The sequence below is a fragment of the Crinia signifera genome, chromosome 9, assembly GCF_055691185.1.
Source record: "Crinia signifera chromosome 9, ASM5569118v1, whole genome shotgun sequence".
Classification (NCBI taxonomy): Eukaryota; Metazoa; Chordata; class Amphibia; order Anura; family Myobatrachidae; genus Crinia; species Crinia signifera.
Window position 1 is genome coordinate 147,665,441 of NC_139225.1, and position 15,284 is coordinate 147,680,724.

A 15,284-nucleotide genomic window follows, 5' to 3' on the forward strand; every position below is an offset into this window, starting at 1 on the left:
CCACTGGCTGTGTACTGTCTCAGGTAGCGGAGGAGTAGTGTGAGGTCAGGAATCGGGTCCCTCTGTGTCTGGCCGCTGGCTGTGTACTGTCTCTGGTAGCGGAGGAGTAGTGTGCGGTCAGGAATCGGGTCCCTCTGTGTCTGGCCGCTGGCTGTGTACTGTCTCAGGTAGCGGAGGAGTAGTGTGAGGTCAGGAATCGGGTCCATCTGTGTCTGCCCACTGGCTGGGTACTGTCTCCGGTAGCGGAGAAGTAGTGTGCGGTCAGGAATCGGGTCCCTCTGTGCCTGGCCGCTGGCTGTGTGCTGTCTCCGTTAGCGGAGGAGTAGTGTGCTGTCAGGAATCGGGTCCCTCTGTGTCTGGCCGCTGGCTGTGTACTATCTCTGGTAGCGGAGGAGTAGTGTGCGGTCAGGAATCGGGCCCCTCTGTCCCTCTGTCCCCGGCCGCTGGCTGTGTACTGTCTCAGGTAGCGGAGGAGTAGTGTGAGGTCAGGAATCGGGTCCATCTGTGTCTGCCCACTGGCTGGGTACTGTCTCCGGTAGCGGAGGAGTAGTGTGCGGTCAGGAATCGGGTCCCTCTGTGCCTGGCCGCTGGCTGTGTGCTGTCTCCGTTAGCGGAGGAGTAGTGTGCTGTCAGGAATCGGGTCCCTCTGTGTCTGGCCGCTGGCTGTGTACTGTCTCTGGTAGCGGAGGAGTAGTGTGTGGTCAGGAATCAGGTCCCTCTGTGTCCGGCCGCTGGCTGTGTACTGTCTCCGGTAGTGGAGGAGTAGTGTGCGGACAGGAATCAGGCCCCTCTGTGTCTGGCCGCTGGCTGTGTACTGTCTCCGGTAGCGGAGGAGTAGTGTCCGGTCTGGAATCGGGTCCCTCTGTGTCTGGCCACTGGCTGTGTACTGTCTCCAGTAGTGGAGGAGTAGTGTGTGGTCAGGAATCGGGTACCTCTGTGTCTGGCCGCTGGCTGTGTACTGTCTCCGGTAGTGGAGGAGTAGTGTGCGGACAGGAATCAGGCCCCTCTGTGTCTGGCCGCTGGCTGTGTACTGTCTTCGGTAGCGGAGGATTAGTGTCCGGTCAGGAATCGGGTCCCTCTGTGTCTGGCCGCTGGCTGTGTACTGTCTCCAGTAGGGGAGGAGTAGTGTGCGGTCAGGAATCGGGTCCCTCTGTGTCTGGCCGCTGGCTGTGTACTGTCTCTGGTAGCGGAGGAGTAGGGTGCTGTCAGGAATCGGATCCCTCCGTATCTGGCCACTGGCTGTGTACTGTCTCAGGTAGCAGAGGAGTAGTGTGAGGTCAGGAATCGGGTCCCTCTGTGTCTGGCCGCTGGCTGTGTGCTGTCTCCGGTAGTGGAGGAGTAGTGTGCGGTCAGGAATCAGGCCCCTCTGTGTCTGGCCGCTGGCTGTGTACTGTTTCAGGTAGTGGAGGAGTAGTGTCCGGTCAGGAATCGGGTCCCTCTGTGTCTGGCCACTGGCTGTGTACTGTCTCCAGTAGTGGAGGAGTAGTGTGCGGTCAGGAATCGGGTACCTCTGTGTCTGGCCACTGCCTGTGATCTGTCTCAGGTAGCAGAGGAGTAGTGTGAGGTCAGGAATCTGGTCCCTCTGTGTCTGGCCGCTGGCTGTGTACTGTCTCTGGTAGTGGAGGAGTAGTGTGAGGTCAGGAATCGGGTCCCTCCGTATCTGGCCACTGGCTGTGTACTGTCTCAGGTAGCGGAGGAGTAGTGTGAGGTCAGGAATCGGGTCCCTCTGTGTCCGGCCGCTGGCTGTGTACTGTCTCCGGTAGTGGAGGAGTAGTGTGCGGACAGGAATCAGGCCCCTCTGTGTCTGGCCGCTGGTTGTGTACTGTCTCCGGTAGCGGAGGAGTAGTGTCCGGTCAGGAATCGGGTCCCTCTGTGTCTGGCCACTGGCTATGTACTGTCTCCGGTAGTGGAGGAGTAGTGTGAGGTCAGGAATCGGGTCCCTCCGTATCTGGCCACTGGCTGTGTACTGTCTCAGGTAGCGGAGGAGTAGTGTGAGGTCAGGAATCGGGTCCCTCCGTATCTGGCCACTGGCTGTGTACTGTCTCAGGTAGCGGAGGAGTAGTGTGAGGTCAGGAATCGGGTCCCTCTGTGTCCGGCCGCTGGCTGTGTACTGTCTCCGGTAGTGGAGGAGTAGTGTGCGGACAGGAATCAGGCCCCTCTGTGTCTGGCCGCTGGTTGTGTACTGTCTCCGGTAGCGGAGGAGTAGTGTCCGGTCAGGAATCGGGTCCCTCTGTGTCTGGCCACTGGCTATGTACTGTCTCCGGTAGTGGAGGAGTAGTGTGAGGTCAGGAATCGGGTCCCTCCGTATCTGGCCACTGGCTGTGTACTGTCTCAGGTAGCGGAGGAGTAGTGTGAGGTCAGGAATCGGGTCCCTCTGTGTCTGGCCGCTGGCTGTGTACTGTCTCTGGTAGCGGAGGAGTAGTGTGCGGTCAGGAATCGGGTCCCTCTGTGTCTGGCCGCTGGCTGTGTACTGTCTCAGGTAGCGGAGGAGTAGTGTGAGGTCAGGAATCGGGTCCATCTGTGTCTGCCCACTGGCTGGGTACTGTCTCCGGTAGCGGAGGAGTAGTGTGCGGTCAGGAATCGGGTCCCTCTGTGCCTGGCCGCTGGCTGTGTGCTGTCTCCGTTAGCGGAGGAGTAGTGTGCTGTCAGGAATCGGGTCCCTCTGTGTCTGGCCGCTGGCTGTGTACTATCTCTGGTAGCGGAGGAGTAGTGTGCGGTCAGGAATCGGGCCCCTCTGTCCCTCTGTCCCCGGCCGCTGGCTGTGTACTGTCTCAGGTAGCGGAGGAGTAGTGTGAGGTCAGGAATCGGGTCCATCTGTGTCTGCCCACTGGCTGGGTACTGTCTCCGGTAGCGGAGGAGTAGTGTGCGGTCAGGAATCGGGTCCCTCTGTGCCTGGCCACTGGCTGTGTGCTGTCTCCGTTAGCGGAGGAGTAGTGTGCTGTCAGGAATCGGGTCCCTCTGTGTCTGGCCGCTGGCTGTGTACTGTCTCTGGTAGCGGAGGAGTAGTGTGTGGTCAGGAATCAGGTCCCTCTGTGTCCGGCCGCTGGCTGTGTACTGTCTCCGGTAGTGGAGGAGTAGTGTGCGGACAGGAATCAGGCCCCTCTGTGTCTGGCCGCTGGCTGTGTACTGTCTCCGGTAGCGGAGGAGTAGTGTCCGGTCTGGAATCGGGTCCCTCTGTGTCTGGCCACTGGCTGTGTACTGTCTCCAGTAGTGGAGGAGTAGTGTGTGGTCAGGAATCGGGTACCTCTGTGTCTGGCCGCTGGCTGTGTACTGTCTCCGGTAGTGGAGGAGTAGTGTGCGGACAGGAATCAGGCCCCTCTGTGTCTGGCCGCTGGCTGTGTACTGTCTTCGGTAGCGGAGGATTAGTGTCCGGTCAGGAATCGGGTCCCTCTGTGTCTGGCCGCTGGCTGTGTACTGTCTCCAGTAGGGGAGGAGTAGTGTGCGGTCAGGAATCGGGTCCCTCTGTGTCTGGCCGCTGGCTGTGTACTGTCTCTGGTAGCGGAGGAGTAGGGTGCTGTCAGGAATCGGATCCCTCCGTATCTGGCCACTGGCTGTGTACTGTCTCAGGTAGCAGAGGAGAAGTGTGAGGTCAGGAATCGGGTCCCTCTGTGTCTGGCCGCTGGCTGTGTGCTGTCTCCGGTAGTGGAGGAGTAGTGTGCGGTCAGGAATCAGGCCCCTCTGTGTCTGGCCGCTGGCTGTGTACTGTTTCAGGTAGTGGAGGAGTAGTGTCCGGTCAGGAATCGGGTCCCTCTGTGTCTGGCCACTGGCTGTGTACTGTCTCCAGTAGTGGAGGAGTAGTGTGCGGTCAGGAATCGGGTACCTCTGTGTCTGGCCACTGCCTGTGATCTGTCTCAGGTAGCAGAGGAGTAGTGTGAGGTCAGGAATCTGGTCCCTCTGTGTCTGGCTGCTGGCTGTGTACTGTCTCCGGTAGCGGAGGAGTAGTGTGCGGTCAGGAATCTTGTCCCTCTGTGTCTGGCCGCTGGCTGTGTACTGTCTCAGGTAGTGGAGGAGTAATGTCCGGTCAGGAATTGGGTCCCTCTGTGTCTGGCCACTGGCTGTGTACTGTCTCCAGTAGTGGAGGAGTAGTGTGCGGTCAGGAATCGGGTACCTCTGTGTCTGGCCACTGGCTGTGTACTGTCTCCGGTAGCGGAGGAGTAGTGTGAGGTCAGGAATCTGGTCCCTCTGTGTCTGGCCGCTGGCTGTGTACTGTCTCCGGTAGTGGAGGAGTAGTGTGCGGTCAGGAATCGGGTACCTCTGTGTCTGGCCGCTGGCTGTGTACTGTCTCTGGTAGCGGAGGAGTAGTGTGCAGCCAGGAATCGGGTCCCTCTGTGTCTGGCCGCTGGCTGTGTTATGTCTCCGGTAGTGGAGGAGCAGTGTGCAGACAGGAATCAGGCCCCTCTGTGTCTGGCCGCTGGCTGTGTACTGTCTCCGGTAGCGGAGGATTAGTGTCCGGTCAAGAATCGGGTCCCTCTGTGTCTGGCCGCTGGCTGTGTACTGTCTCCGGTAGTGGAGGAGTAGTGTGAGGTCAGGAATCGGGTCCCTCCGTATCTGGCCACTGGCTGTGTACTGTCTCCGGTAGCAGAGGAGTAGTGTGAGGTCAGGAATCGGGTCCCTCTGTGTCTGGCCGCTGGCTGTGTACTGTCTCTGGTAGCGGAGGAGTAGTGTGCGGTCAGGAATCGGGTCCCTCCGTATCTGGCCACTGGCTGTGTACTGTCTCCGGTAGCAGAGGAGTAGTGTGAGGTCAGGAATCGGGTCCCTCTGTGTCTGGCCGCTGGCTGTGTACTGTCTCAGGTAGTGGAGGAGTAGTGTGAGGTCAGGAATCGGGTCCCTCCATGTCTGGCCGCTGGCTGTGTACTGTCTCTGGTAGCGGAGGAGTAGTGTGAGGTCAGGAATCGGGTCCATCTGTGTCTGCCCGCTGGCTGGGTACTGTCTCCGGTAGCGGAGGAGTAGGGTGCGGTCAGGAATCGGGTCCCTCTGTGCCTGGCCGCTGGCTGTGTGCTGTCTCCGTTAGCGGAGTAGTGTGCTGTCAGGAATCGGGTCCCTCTGTGTCTGGCCGCTGGCTGTGTACTATCTCTGGTAGCGGAGGAGTAGTGTGCGGTCAGGAATCGGGCCCCTCTGTCCCTCTGTCCCCGGCCGCTGGCTGTGTACTGTCTCTGGTAGCGGAGGAGTAGTGTGTGGTCAGGAATCAGGTCCCTCTGTGTCCGGCCGCTGGCTGTGTACTGTCTCCGGTAGTGGAGGAGTAGTGTGCGGACAGGAATCAGGCCCCTCTGTGTCTGGCCGCTGGCTGTGTACTGTCTCCGGTAGCGGAGGAGTAGTGTCCGGTCAGGAATCGGGTCCCTCTGTGTCTGGCCACTGGCTGTGTACTGTCTTCAGTAGTGGAGGAGTAGTGTGCGGTCAGGAGTCGGGTACCTCTGTGTCTGGCCGCTGGCTGTGTACTGTCTCCGGTAGCGGAGGATTAGTGTCCGGTCAGGAATCGGGTCCCTCTGTGCCTGGCCGCTGGCTGTGTGCTGTCTCCGTTAGCGGAGGGTAGTGTGCTGTCAGGAATCGGGTCCCTCTGTGTCTGGCCGCTGGCTGTGTACTATCTCTGGTAGCGGAGGAGTAGTGTGCGGTCAGGAACCGGGCCCCTCTGTCCCCTCTGTCCCCGGCCGCTGGCTGTGTACTGTCTCTGGTAGCGGAGGAGTAGTGTGTGGTCAGGAATCAGGTCCCTCTGTGTCTGGCCGCTGGCTGTGTACTGTCTCTGGTAGTGGAGAAGTAGTGTGCGGACAGGAATCAGGCCCCTCTGTGTCTGGCCGCTGGCTGTGTACTGTCTCCGGTAGCGGAGGAGTAGTGTCCGGTCAGGAATCGGGTCCTTCTGTGTCAGCGTGGGGCAGATGATCGCTGATATCTGAGGGCAGCACAGGTAGCTCCCAGTGGATTACTGGTTGGGCAAAAGCACAAGGAGATGCTGATGACGCAGCAGACGGAACCAGATGTAATGCAACGTGGTTCATCTCCATGGCAATGGGAGACTTTTTCTCTCACTGGGAGTCTTTTTTATTTTCTTACACCATTACCAATATTATTTTCAAGTACCCCCAACTGGTCTGCAGCGTACCCCAAGGAGTACAAGTCCCCAGCTTAGGAACTAATGATATATAGACTAATGCAGTTAAACAAACATCTATAATCTCTCTCAAAGCCAGCATTAAGGCAATGTAGCTGCAAAATTTAAAGCCACAATCTCCTGTAAAGCAAAACCAGATTGGACTTGCTTTTAAAACAAAATGAACTCTTAAAATCTGCTGAACCATCAGAACTTTTTGTGCACCTCGCAGGCAACTACATTTGGCACTTTGTCGCTCTTTAAAACAACATACATGTTGAAGGTTGAGTGCATTACTGAGCAAGCGCCATGTTGTACCTCCAGGGAGGCTTCATGCCTGGTACCAAGATGGCTGCTAACCTAAGTACTGTATGCCACCATCTTGTCACTGTGGACAACAGTAGCCTTAGCTCTCAGAGAGACCTGCAAATACATGTGACCTAAATACTTTCCAGTGATCCTGCACAGCTACCCTATACCTACATACAGTCACCGGATGGTGAGATGTATGACACCCAGTTCTTCTTAAGCTCTGTCCCATCTGCCAGTGTATATAACAGTGAGTACAGCTGTACATGTTTTATCTCCAATAAAACCAATCCACTGGTAAGTAATTGGGCTGTTTATTGTCTAAAGTCATCTGTCTAGTATGTACATAAATGTATGCAAGCAACGTCCTCTCTCCTCCCCCTATTCTGGAGGTGATACGTTGAACCCTTTGCGTGCTAAATGGGTGATTGTTCTAGGTCCCATTGAGGTTGAGGATTGGGTTCATATAGTTGGTTCCCCCAGGGGCGCCAGATTTCACCAAATCCAACTATATATTCTTCACCCGGTTTACTGGACCCCAAGTAGACTACTGCAGATTGGTCGCTCTATGTCAGATGCTTGTCCTATGTGCTCGGGGCTGGTGTCTGGCATCTGCTGTGGCAATGCCCACGGGTGTAATCTTTTTGGGAAGCAATTTTGTCAAGCATCAAAGACACAGTTACTTGGATTCCTCTCATGACCCCACATATCTGTGTCTTTGGTTTAGAATTAATAGAGTTACAGTAATTACGTATGCAACAAAAAGAATATTTGTTTTCGGCTATGAGCGCGCCTCCTTAGCCGCTGAGCAGGTGACTTCAAAGAATGTGAAGTTTCCCCGAACCTCCACCAATGATAAACATGCATATAGAAAGAATTTCAAAGATATCACTTAGCTCGCGCTGAATCAATTTCTATGGTGGTTATTCTTTTCCAATAGCACATGGGTAACAAAAATAGAATGGAAAGATATATATAGTGAAGTACAGTTTAATCACAATGGGCCTTATTTTGGTTCATTCTTTCTTACAAAATCCTTCTTAGATGGACAAAACCATGGGCACTGCAGGTGGGGCAGATGTAACATGTGCAGAGAGAATTAGATTTGGGTGAGTAATTTTGTTTCTGTGCAGGGAAAATACTGACTGCTTTATTTTTACACTGCAATATAGATCTCACTTTGAAGTAAAACCCCACCCAAATCTAATTCTCTCTGCACAAGTAACACCTGCCCCACCTGCAGTGCACATGGTTTTGTCCATAAGAAGGATTTTGTCAGAAAGAATGAACCAAAATAAGGCCCAATATGTAAAAACATCAATCATAAAACTATTCCGTAAAATTCATCACATCAACGCAGCAGTAGTATGGGTAGATAGCAGCAAATTGCCAGAGGGCGTGTGAACTGGTAGTAAAACACAGTTCAAACGGGATGCGGTCATTTGGTCTACTGCATTATGGTCGACAGTCATTAGGTCGAATCCATTAGGTCGACATGCTAAAAGGTCGACATGACTCTAGGTCGACATGGGAAAAGGTCAACATGATTCTAGTTCGAAAGGTCATTAGTTCGACAGGTCATTAGTTCGACAAGGTCATTAGTTCGACATTGTCTATGTCGACATTCACAAGGTCGACATGGAGTTTTTCACTGTTTTTTGAGCCAACATGTGCCGACAGGCGGTATTTCATGCCCTACCATCCACTAGGGCGTGGTGGGAGAATAAAATAGTGTGCCGAGCGTAGCAAGGCACCGTGCCCGACGCATTGCGAGCGCAGCGAGCGATGCGAGGGGATGCAGTGCACTATAAACTGTGTCCATGTCGACTGTGTTGACATTCAGGTAAAAAAACAGTGAAAAACCCCATGTCGACCTTGTGAATGTCGACATAGACAATGTCGAACTAATGACCTTGTCGAACTAATGACCTGTCGAACTAATGACCTTTCGACCTAGAATCATGTCGACCTTTTCACATGTCGACCTAGAGTCATGTCGACCTTTTAGCATGTCGACCTAATGGATTCGACCTAATGACTTTCGACCATAATGCAATAGACCAAATGATCCCAACCCGTTCAAACAGAGCATAGGATGGGAAGATACCCCGGGTGATATACAATTCTCCTGATGGTAACGTGATGATAAAGTGCCCGTGCCTTGTGCAAGATGCTGTCCACACTGCCCGTTCACGGCCTCACCGACCGACGCATTTCTACCCGCAAAAAGGGTCTTTTTCAAGGTCCTTATAGTGTGTGTATGATGCGGTGCCCTGTCGTCCTTATATAGTGCTAATTCTCCCGGTGCCGCACACAGCTGATTCCTATACAGAGAAAAACTACAATGTCCATAATCCATTGCTGTGTGACTGCCCGCTTTGACGCCACTTCCGGTTATATTGTAGTTCAACACGCTCCGTCTGAACTACATCTCCCATCATTCCTTAATGTTCTGTTCATATGTTACTTCCGGAATTATGTTTTAGCATTCTATCCAAGTCCACATTTATCTTAAAAACAACTTGTACGTATCCTGATTAGTACATCTGAAAGATAGAACTTTGTTTAGCATATAATATCATATATAATGAAGATAAACCCAGCATTTGTATGCTTTTTCTATTGCAAGTGCATCAAGAGACGGATTTAAAGTGACAGTGCCATAATTTCTAGAAAAAAAAAATTTCACCTCAAAGTCCGCATTTAGACCTCCTGACTGTAAAGTATTGAGCTCATAAATGGTCTTCATTTCTTCTTTAGCCAATTGTTTCGCTAAATCTCATCTCCTCCAATGTCCTTTAACCCATTTTATCCCACAAAATTTTCGGTACTTGTTTCCTAGCACGGCGCCCGTCGTGGTACATCGCATGCCTTAAGTTAAGGTACTTAAGGCATGCGATGGACGCAATAGACCCGATTTTCTGTCTTTAACTGGCTCAATTGCCGGCAAAAGTGAAAATCGCATTGATCGCGTCCATCGCGGCCCCTAATAAGGGGCCGTGATGCGACCGACGCGATCAACGCGATTTCCCCATAGGGAACAATGTTAAAGTGAAAATCAGGTTGATCGCATCCGTCGCAGGCCATTATAATGGCCCGCGATGCGATCAACCCGATTTGACATAGGTGACAATGTGAAATGGGCCAATATGGCCCATTTCACATTGAATATGTGTAAAAAGCATGGTTAATGGCCCCCCTAATTTGAACGCCACCCCACTATTGACGCCAACCCGAAGCGTGGCGAGCGCAGCGAGCCCGCGAGGGGCGGCGGTACACGTCCTCCGACCTTTTCTTACCCCTACTATCCACATCGGCGTGGAGTTGAGAATAGAAAGTGTGGTGAGCGCAGCGAGCCACCGAGTCCGAAGCGTGGCGAGCGGACGCGGATACCTGTGAAGCCCGCGAGGGGACGTGGACACCTGTGAAGCCCGCGAGGGGACGCGGATACCTGTGAAGGTACTAGTGTGATTTATGCCATTGAATGCACATGTTGCCTTGTTAATATAGGCCGCACATCACAAGCTTTCAAGACCAGAATTGGGGAACATGTGCGGAATATGCGTTATCAGACCATTTCTCCAAATATCATAATAAATCCACAGTAGGGATAAGAAAATTTTGTGGGATAAAATGGGTTAAAGGACATTGGAGGAGATGAGATTTAGCGAAACAATTGGCTAAAGAAGAAATGAAGACCATTTATGAGCTCAATACTTTACAGCCAGGAGGTCTAAAAGCGGACTCTGAGGTGAAATGTTTTTTTGTAGAAATTATGGCACTGTCACTTTAAATCCGTCTCTGGATGCACTTGCAATAGAAAAAGCATACAAATGCTGGGTTTATCTTCATTATATATGATATTATATGCTAAACAAAGTTCTATCTTTCAGATGTACTAATCAGGATACGTACAAGTTGTTTTTAAGATAAATGTGGACTTGGATAGAATGCTAAAACATAATTCCGGAAGTAACATATGAACAGAACATTAAGGAATGATGGGAGATGTAGTTCAGACGGAGCGTGTTGAACTACAATATAACTGGAAGTGACGTCAAAGCGGGCCGTCACACAGCAATGGATTATGGACATTGTAGTTTTACTCTGTATAGGAATCAGCTGTGTGCTGCACCGGGAGAATAAGCACTATATAAGGACGACAGGGCACCGCATCATACACACACTATCAGGACCTTGAAAAAGACCCCTTTTGCGGGTAGAAATGCGTCGGTCGGTGAGGCCGTGGACGGACAGTGTGGACAGCATCTTGCACAAGGCATGGGCACTTTATCATCACGTTACCATCAGGAGCCAGGAGAATTGTATATCACCCGGGGTATCTTCCCATCCTATGCTCTGTTTGAACCATACTTGCCTACTTTTGAAAACTAGTTTCAGGGAGATTACAGTTGGTAATAGAATGTTGCACAGCGCCCCATGGAGGGGGCGTGTCATGCTCCACCCAAAGGGCGTGTCTAGTTCCATATATAGAGAGATTGTGGAAAGAGATTGTGAACGTGGCACCTAGAAGCGTGGGTGTGTACTGCTACATCTGAGAGGAATTTCTTTTTTAAATGACTTTTATCCAAATGTAAATGAGCCCCAAAGCAGTTAGTAAGAGCTACTATACTTGGTAAAGTGCTGGGAAATGGTGCTGACAATTCACTGTAAATGTATCTGTCTCCCATTTCTTTTTTCCCCCTTTATTTCCCAAAAAATGTAAGTGTAACATGGGCTAGGTGAAATTAGGGAGATTGCTAAACTAATGAGGGAGAGAGGGAGATTGCTGCTATTTCAGGGAGTCTCCTGCAGAATGCAGGAGGGTAGGCAACTATGGTTTGAACAGTGTTTTACTACCAGTTCACACGCCCTCTGGTAATTTGCTGCTATCTACCCATACCACTGCTGCGATGATGTGATGAATTTTACTGAATTGTTTTATGATTGATGTTTTTATATATTGTGATTAAACTGTACTTCACTATATATATCTTTCCATTCTATTTTGGTTACCCATGTGCTACTGGAAAAGAATAACCACCAAAGAAATTGATTCAGTGATAGTGTTTGTATTTCCCGAACATGGATGAGCCCAGACCCTCATTCTCATACTGCATGGGTTGCACTTGTAAACATCACACTGTCCCATGAAGGCTTTCTGTATACCAGGCGTGGCGGTGAAAGTAAATTTGTTAAAGTTTGGGGATTCCTGCAGGATTCTCAATTTTTGTTTCAAGATTGATCTTAGCCTATTTATTGTATACTGGTGCCCCGGCTGGGCGCCTGCCTGCTGCACTGGCCTACCACTGGAAATGTTATACAGTATATGCTAAATGTTCTCTGTAATGCTGAATACGAATTTCACATCTATAATAATGTCCAGGAAATGCATCACTTCAATTTCTTGTCTTGTTTTTGGCAAGGAGACAATGACAAAAGCTTAAAAAAAAATGACATAATAAAAAAAAAATGATGCAAGGAACGTGAGTACAAATACAGTGTACTAACTATCCGCATGAAATAATGTTTAGTAGGTTTCGTTTCTCTTTTTAGACATTCACTACGTTTCTCTCTGTTGCCTTCTCTTTATAGATCCCCAAACAAGCAGGAAGCACGAGCACATGGGGTTAATTTTTTGTGTTATTGTTCTTCTATCAATCATTTTTTGTGTATATACAGTACGACACAAGCTTATATTGTATACACAAGATTTTCTGGTGAGTAGGACATTTATAGTTAATAAGTGTGTGTGTGTGTGTGTGTGTGTGTATAGTGTTTGTACTGTGCAACATGCCTCCTTACTTTTGCTATATTCAAATTAGGACCTGCCACATGGCCTTGGTCCAAAGGGTTGTTATCATTACTTTGGCGGCGTGCCCAGCATTCCCTTAGCAGTTGGAAAGCCCCCGGCTCCCTCCCTGCACTGAAGAGATCACTGGCAGCGGTGATCTCCGCCTCTGTAAGGATAAATGTGTAGCCCCTCGACCTGATGGCCCCTTAGGTACCAGTGAGATTGTAACTTAACCCTACACACCAAACACACAGTGGCGAGTTAAGAAACACTCTGGTTTATTAGGAGTTTAACAGTAAGTTAAAAGACATGATACATGGGTGTATACAAGTGCATATTACATTCTGATTGGTCTGTTAGGTTGCAGGGCAAATTCAACAGGGGGGGGCATACAAAATATCATACACAAAGAAATGAGAAACAAGGGGGGTTTTCGATTATAGAGGAGTTTATGCATGAACACACTGCATAGCAATTCCAAGAGGGGGGGTTGGGAGTAGAAGCTCAGTGTCGAAGTGATAAGGCACACAGGCTTATTATCGGTAACCTTGAAATGTAGCTATGGAAAAACAGTCTACCCATAATGAGAACAGTCTACGTGCAAATTCTTATATGCTACATGGGTTCTAAATTTTAACCCTTCAATCCCCTCTTAGAATCATGAATTTAGATGATATGATTCTTCTTACTGAATTCCTTATTTCTGTGCTTAGCAAGATATTGTTTGTAGCCTTCAGGGGAATTTGCGTGTGCAGGGGCAATGGATTCATACATAAGAGTATTTTCAATACCTTTGGTAGCAAGTTTTCTACAACATGGTATAATACAAAAAACAACAATACAGATAATAGTAAGAATAATCAATATATAGATGGCTAATTGAACAAGATGCGATCAACCCGATTTGACATAGGTGACAATGTGAAATGGGCCAATATGGCCCATTTCACATTGAATATGTGTAAAAAGCATGGTTAATGGCCCCCCTAATTTGAACGCCACCCCACTATTGACGCCAACCCGAAGCGTGGCGAGCGCAGCGAGCCCGCGAGGGGCGGCGGTACACGTCCTCCGACCTTTTCTTACCCCTACTATCCACATCGGCGTGGAGTTGAGAATAGAAAGTGTGGTGAGCGCAGCGAGCCACCGAGTCCGAAGCGTGGCGAGCGGACGCGGATACCTGTGAAGCCCGCGAGGGGACGTGGACACCTGTGAAGCCCGCGAGGGGACGCGGATACCTGTGAAGGTACTAGTGTGATTTATGCCATTGAATGCACATGTTGCCTTGTTAATATAGGCCGCACATCACAAGCTTTCAAGACCAGAATTGGGGAACATGTGCGGAATATGCGTTATCAGACCATTTCTCCAAATATCATAATAAATCCACAGTAGGGATAAGAAAATTTTGTGGGATAAAATGGGTTAAAGGACATTGGAGGAGATGAGATTTAGCGAAACAATTGGCTAAAGAAGAAATGAAGACCATTTATGAGCTCAATACTTTACAGCCAGGAGGTCTAAAAGCGGACTCTGAGGTGAAATGTTTTTTTGTAGAAATTATGGCACTGTCACTTTAAATCCGTCTCTGGATGCACTTGCAATAGAAAAAGCATACAAATGCTGGGTTTATCTTCATTATATATGATATTATATGCTAAACAAAGTTCTATCTTTCAGATGTACTAATCAGGATACGTACAAGTTGTTTTTAAGATAAATGTGGACTTGGATAGAATGCTAAAACATAATTCCGGAAGTAACATATGAACAGAACATTAAGGAATGATGGGAGATGTAGTTCAGACGGAGCGTGTTGAACTACAATATAACTGGAAGTGACGTCAAAGCGGGCCGTCACACAGCAATGGATTATGGACATTGTAGTTTTACTCTGTATAGGAATCAGCTGTGTGCTGCACCGGGAGAATAAGCACTATATAAGGACGACAGGGCACCGCATCATACACACACTATCAGGACCTTGAAAAAGACCCCTTTTGCGGGTAGAAATGCGTCGGTCGGTGAGGCCGTGGACGGACAGTGTGGACAGCATCTTGCACAAGGCATGGGCACTTTATCATCACGTTACCATCAGGAGCCAGGAGAATTGTATATCACCCGGGGTATCTTCCCATCCTATGCTCTGTTTGAACCATACTTGCCTACTTTTGAAAACTAGTTTCAGGGAGATTACAGTTGGTAATAGAATGTTGCACAGCGCCCCATGGAGGGGGCGTGTCATGCTCCACCCAAAGGGCGTGTCTAGTTCCATATATAGAGAGATTGTGGAAAGAGATTGTGAACGTGGCACCTAGAAGCGTGGGTGTGTACTGCTACATCTGAGAGGAATTTCTTTTTTAAATGACTTTTATCCAAATGTAAATGAGCCCCAAAGCAGTTAGTAAGAGCTACTATACTTGGTAAAGTGCTGGGAAATGGTGCTGACAATTCACTGTAAATGTATCTGTCTCCCATTTCTTTTTTCCCCCTTTATTTCCCAAAAAATGTAAGTGTAACATGGGCTAGGTGAAATTAGGGAGATTGCTAAACTAATGAGGGAGAGAGGGAGATTGCTGCTATTTCAGGGAGTCTCCTGCAGAATGCAGGAGGGTAGGCAACTATGGTTTGAACAGTGTTTTACTACCAGTTCACACGCCCTCTGGTAATTTGCTGCTATCTACCCATACCACTGCTGCGATGATGTGATGAATTTTACTGAATTGTTTTATGATTGATGTTTTTATATATTGTGATTAAACTGTACTTCACTATATATATCTTTCCATTCTATTTTGGTTACCCATGTGCTACTGGAAAAGAATAACCACCAAAGAAATTGATTCAGTGATAGTGTTTGTATTTCCCGAACATGGATGAGCCCAGACCCTCATTCTCATACTGCATGGGTTGCACTTGTAAACATCACACTGTCCCATGAAGGCTTTCTGTATACCAGGCGTGGCGGTGAAAGTAAATTTGTTAAAGTTTGGGGATTCCTGCAGGATTCTCAATTTTTGTTTCAAGATTGATCTTAGCCTATTTATTGTATACTGGTGCCCCGGCTGGGCGCCTGCCTGCTGCACTGGCCTACCACTG

At 49.5% G+C, this 15,284-nt stretch overlaps 1 protein-coding gene across 1 annotated transcript in view; it reads left to right on the forward strand.

The window, feature by feature from the left end:
* The window catches only part of LOC146036270 (major histocompatibility complex class I-related protein 1-like), a 38,238-nt gene extending 23,303 nt beyond the window's left edge, over positions 1-14,935 (forward strand). The window contains exons 5-6 of the mRNA XM_083160163.1: positions 11,987-12,111; positions 13,866-14,935. Of these exons, the coding sequence (XP_083016289.1) occupies positions 11,987-12,111; positions 13,866-13,874 (134 nt within the window). The 3' untranslated portion in view covers positions 13,875-14,935. The remainder of the gene's footprint in view (positions 1-11,986; positions 12,112-13,865) is intronic.
* Positions 14,936-15,284: the final 349 nt, after the last annotated feature.